General features: G+C 48.7%; 1 protein-coding gene across 1 annotated transcript in view; it reads left to right on the top strand.

Annotated features, from left to right (window-relative positions):
- The window catches only part of LOC143288576 (uncharacterized), a 6,698-nt gene that overhangs the window by 709 nt on the left and 989 nt on the right, over window positions 1–5,000 (top strand). Inside the window, exons 2-4 of the mRNA XM_076597197.1 lie at window positions 1,629–2,579; window positions 3,623–3,819; window positions 4,565–4,904. Of these exons, the coding sequence (XP_076453312.1) occupies window positions 1,629–2,579; window positions 3,623–3,819; window positions 4,565–4,904 (1,488 nt within the window). The remainder of the gene's footprint in view (window positions 1–1,628; window positions 2,580–3,622; window positions 3,820–4,564; window positions 4,905–5,000) is intronic.

Genomic DNA, 5,000 nt, shown 5'->3' with positions numbered 1-5,000 from the left:
GAACCAAATGGAAAAAAGATAGAGAGGAAAAAAAGCAAAAAAAACCAAAACAAAAAAACCAACAACACCGCAAACATGTAGACAAAGGAACTAACCCGTGGACCTTTGATGATAATGAGGAGAGAGAGAGAGGAATTCCTGGGGAAGAACTGTGTCGGGTTGTCAGCTGGTGTAACAGTAAACAATGAAAAGAAAGGGGGGAAAAACAGAAGATTAATTCAATGTTGACATACCCCGGACCCCAGCTGTGCCAGGGATCCAGACCACGGGGATAAATTCTCTTTCATTGAATGTCCCTCTCCCCGTCACAAAGAGATCTACAAATATTTGTAGACAGGAGCTTAAATACAGAAAGCACGTAAATACCACACTCTCCCCCCCCCCCCCCACACACACACCCCGCATCCTGCCCCTATCCTCCACGGACCTCTCTTACCCTATCCCCCATCTCTCTCTCCACACACCTCTCTCACCCTATCCCCCACCTCTCTCCACACACACCTATCTCACCCTATCCCCCACCTCTCTCCACACACACCTCTCTCACCCTATCCCCCATCTCTCTCCACACAACTCTCCCACCCCTCGAAGCAAAGACTGGTTTGTCTTCACGCTTGAAATCCTTCCACACTACCACACCCCGTTTCCTGACACTTCTGATTCCCTTCCCTTCCACCCGCCCGCCCTTTTGATTTCTACCCTTGCGGAGCCATCGCCATTTCTGAGAAGCCAGTGTTTCGGTTCAATGATCCGTTGGTGTGTCATAAGGTGCCGTTTGTGTATAATATGTATAATTCTATAATTGCGCGCGCACGTGTGTGTGTGTGTGTGTGTGTGTGTGTGTGTGTGTGTGTGTGTGTGTGTGCGCGCGCGCTCGTGTGTGTGTGTGTGTGTGTGTGTGTGTGTGTGTTGTTGTTGTTGTTGTTCTTGTTGATGTTGTTTTTGTTGTTGTTGTTGCTGCTGTTTTCTTTGCACCAAGAAAAAAAAAAGAATTTTGTTCAGGGAAAAGCAAACAAACAGCGGTTTGCTCAGTTTACTTTTCGTAAAATAACTTTGGCATGCATGATTATAAGACAATATTGATTATTTTAGGCTGTTTCTCTTCTTCTCATGTCATCATGTTCTCTCTCTCTCTCTCTCTCTCTCTCTCTCTCTCTCTCTCTCTACACACACACACACAATATATATATATATAATGCGTTACAACAGAGAGCAGAGTCCCAGCCTTAAAGAAAAGACACAATTCAAGATGATACTTAACTCATTAGTGTTGATCAATTAGTCCAAGGCATGTTTTGTGTGTGTGTGTGTGTGTGTGTGTGTGTGTGTGTGTGTGTGTGTGTGTGTGTGTGTGTGTGTGAGCATGTGTGTCACAGTATCTATACTTCTCAGAAGCCATACATTCAAAGCTCTGAGTTCTGAGTTCCAAGTTCTGAGTTCTCTCTCTCTCTCTGTCTCTGTCTCTCTCTCTCTTTCCCCCCTCTCTCTCCCACCTACCCACTCTCTCTCTCTCTCCACCCCTCTCTTTCTTTCTCTCTCATCCAACCCCCTCCCCCTCTCTATCTCTGTCTCTCTCGTTCTCTGTCTCTGTCTCTGTCTCTCTCTGTCTCTCTGTCTCTCTCTTACAGCTACAAGGTTGCAGCAAAAGCAACTGACTCAGCGGGACTGGAGAGCCAGGTCGTTGACTCGTCAGCCATACTGGTTGACGTCACGCCGCCAGAAGGAGTCACGTGCACACACTTTGTCCCGGCGGAGACCAACGCCACCACCACCCCCCCTGACGGCCTCCCTCACCCCCTTCCACCTGCAAGACACCTACCTGGCGGAGGTCACGCTCCACGCCACGCAGCCAGGGCAGGTGATGAAAGTGGAGGTGACAGCCGTCGGCGTGGACAGCTCCGTCATGGGTCATCTTCACGTGGCCGAGCTCAGAATGCCGCTGTCCTTCCACCACGTGAACACCAACACCACCACCTCCACCTCCACCTCCTCCTCGGGCATGTACGTGGACGGCAGGTTCTCGGCTCTCCACACCTTCCTGTCCCCATACGGCGGCGACGTGCACGTGCAGGTGGTGGTGGAAGGTCCGGCAGAGGCCAGGGTGACGGCTCGGCTCTCTCGGTGTCTGCACACCGTGCCCAGCACCTCCTCAGCGGCGGTCACCCTCCGGCAGACGTCGGCCTACAGCGTGTCCGTCTGCTCCCACGTGAGGGACCCCGAGTCCGGACTGCGGGCCCTGATGGTCGGCGTGGGAACGACCCCAGGGGGGCTGCAGCTCCGGCCTTGGGTGCGCGTCGGCTACAGCGGTCACGTCAGCTTGGACCTTGAGCACGTGCAGCACAAGACCACTCTGTACGCCGCTGTCATCGCTCAGAACCATGCCGGGCAGTGGTCGCGCTTCGTCTCGGAGCCCGTCCTCTTTGACCGGACGGGTCCGGAAGTTTCGGACGTCACGCTGACCTTGAGGTATCAAGGTCAAGGTCAGGGTCAAGGTCAAACGGCGGAAGAGGTGCGGGCGGAGGGGAGGTGGAGGGTGCAGGATGCTGAGAGTGGCGTGGAGGTCTGCACATGCCGCGTTGGTGAGGTTCAGGGTTTGTCTGTGGCGGAGGGGTGTGTGGGAAGGATGTCCGTGTATGTGTGTGTGTGTGTGTGTGTGTGTGTGTGTGAGGAGGCAAAAAAGTAATTTTAGCTGTAAGTAAGATGATTAGATTTGCAAATGTTGCCTAGTTATACTTTTGGAGTTAAAAGACATTTGTGTTTTCTCAACTTTTATGTGACATTGTTGTGTATTTGGAAATGTTTGTTATGGGCACGAAAAGAGTATTTTGCAGTAATCCTCCATACTCCAATAGGAGTGAAAGGATAATTAAAATTTGAAACTTGTGTGTGCCCATTTCACTTACACTTTATGCGGAGTTAATGTGTAGTATCTAGTTTCTCTTAAGGTAAATGGTGGGTATCGAACAGATGGTTTCGTTTTGATGTTGTCTTTAGTTGTTGTTTTTTTTACTGCACCAAAGAGCAGCAATATTTCCCCCAAGCCTCCAAAGCCTCACACACACACACACACACACACACACACACACACACACACACACACACACACACACACACACACATACAGAGAGAGAGAGAGAGAGAGAGAGGTATTGCTGTTTTGAATGTGCAATATATTCATGGCAACAAGGACTTGAAATTATCAAACAAATTTACAGGGGGGGGGGGGGGGGGGGGGGGGGGATTGGGAGCACTGAAAGAAACGATAGCCAGTGTACTGCATTGTCAAAACGGAATTAGATAACATTTCCACCAACTTCAAAATCTTGCTTAATTTCAACTGTACATTTTTACCACCATTTACTAAGTTGAGGCAATCGAGAAACATTTTGGAGCTCGATACGTTTTTTGTTTGTTTGTGTGTGTGTGTGTGTGTGTGTGTGTGTGTGAATATTATTTACGTAATACAGCATACGTCGGACAACCCGTAACCAAAGGAAATTCGTCTCCAATAACTGGCGTATTATTTTACGTACACTGTTTGCAAGTTCGTAATTCAACGTGGCGTGCATTTCTGCCTCCCCAGTTCAGTCTGTAAGTTATGATTATTGTATCTTGTGCTCAGATGGTCAAGGAACGGTGCAGTCCATTTTGACCCCTGCGGTTGGCGAAAAACAAGGACTGTGTCAGTGGCCGTTAAGCGATGCTCACCACGGGTCGGAGGTCACACTGTCTGTCACATGCCACAACGCGGTGCAGCTGGTCACCACCGTGACGTCACTTCCTGTCACCGTTCTCCTCCGCCCTCCGGTGGTGGCTGAGGTGTGTGTGTGTGTGTGTGTGTGGTGTGTGTGTGTGTAAATATGTGTGTGTGTGTGTAAATGTGTGTGTGTGTGAGTGTGTGTGTAAATGTGTGTGTATGTGTAAATGTGTGTGTGTGTGTGTGTGTGTGTGTGTAAATGTGTGTGTGTGTGTGTGTGTGTGTGTGTAAATGTGTGTGTGTGTGTGTGTATGTGTGTGTGTGTGTGTAAATGTGTGTGTGTGTGTGTGTACACTACACTACACTACACTACACTACACTACACTACGCCACACCACACCACACTACACTACACCACATCACACCACACTACACTATGATGCAATGTAACATAATACATTACAACACAATATAGTACAGTACAATACAGCACAGTACAATACAATACAATACAGTTTCAGTTTCAGTAGCTCAAGGAGGCGTCACTGCGTTCGGACAAATCCACATACGCTACACCACATCTGCCAAGCAGATGCCTGACCAGCAGCGTAACCCTACGCGCTTAGTCAGGCCTTGAGAAAAAAAAAGGGGGGCGGGGGGGAATAAATAATACATAAATACATTTTTTTTAAAATACAATACAATATAATACAATTTCAACCTGAACAAAACTGAAGACCCACAGCGAACACCAAACCGGACACCTTTTTGACCAAACACCCTTTGTTATAATGTTAGCCGAACCCGAAACCAGTTCATCTCCATGTAAAAACGTTTCTTCCCGTTCATTCCCCTCCCTCCCTACAGGTGACGCTGGGATCTCGCCCCAACAATGTCTACATGTCTCCCTATGACCGGTCCACTCCCCAAGTCCGGTCCGGAAATTCCAGCCTGGAGTTCTTCTGGCAAGGAGTCGAAGATCCCACAGTGTTGCAGTTCTACTTTCGTTTTCTTCGTGAGTCATCCTTCCCGTCTGAGTGGTCTTCCCTTGACGCTTACAAGACGACAGCTGTTTTGCCCAGGTTGGGGAAAGAGAGCGCCGGTAGTGACGTCACAGCTCAGCTGATGGCTGTCAACGCAAGGAATATGACGTCAGAGGCCTTGTCTGTGACGGTGCGGTTGGATGATGCGTCACCCCGGCTTACAGGTACAGAGAAAGAGAGACAGACAGAGACAAGAGTTTATTCATTAAAAAAAAAGAAGACAAAAAGAATGCTCATTATAATCATTATCTTCATTATCA

Source organism: Babylonia areolata, chromosome 12 (assembly GCF_041734735.1).
Source record: "Babylonia areolata isolate BAREFJ2019XMU chromosome 12, ASM4173473v1, whole genome shotgun sequence".
Classification (NCBI taxonomy): Eukaryota; Metazoa; Mollusca; class Gastropoda; order Neogastropoda; family Buccinidae; genus Babylonia; species Babylonia areolata.
Note: the sequence above shows the minus strand (reverse complement) of the source record. Positions and strands in the feature narration are given on the sequence as shown.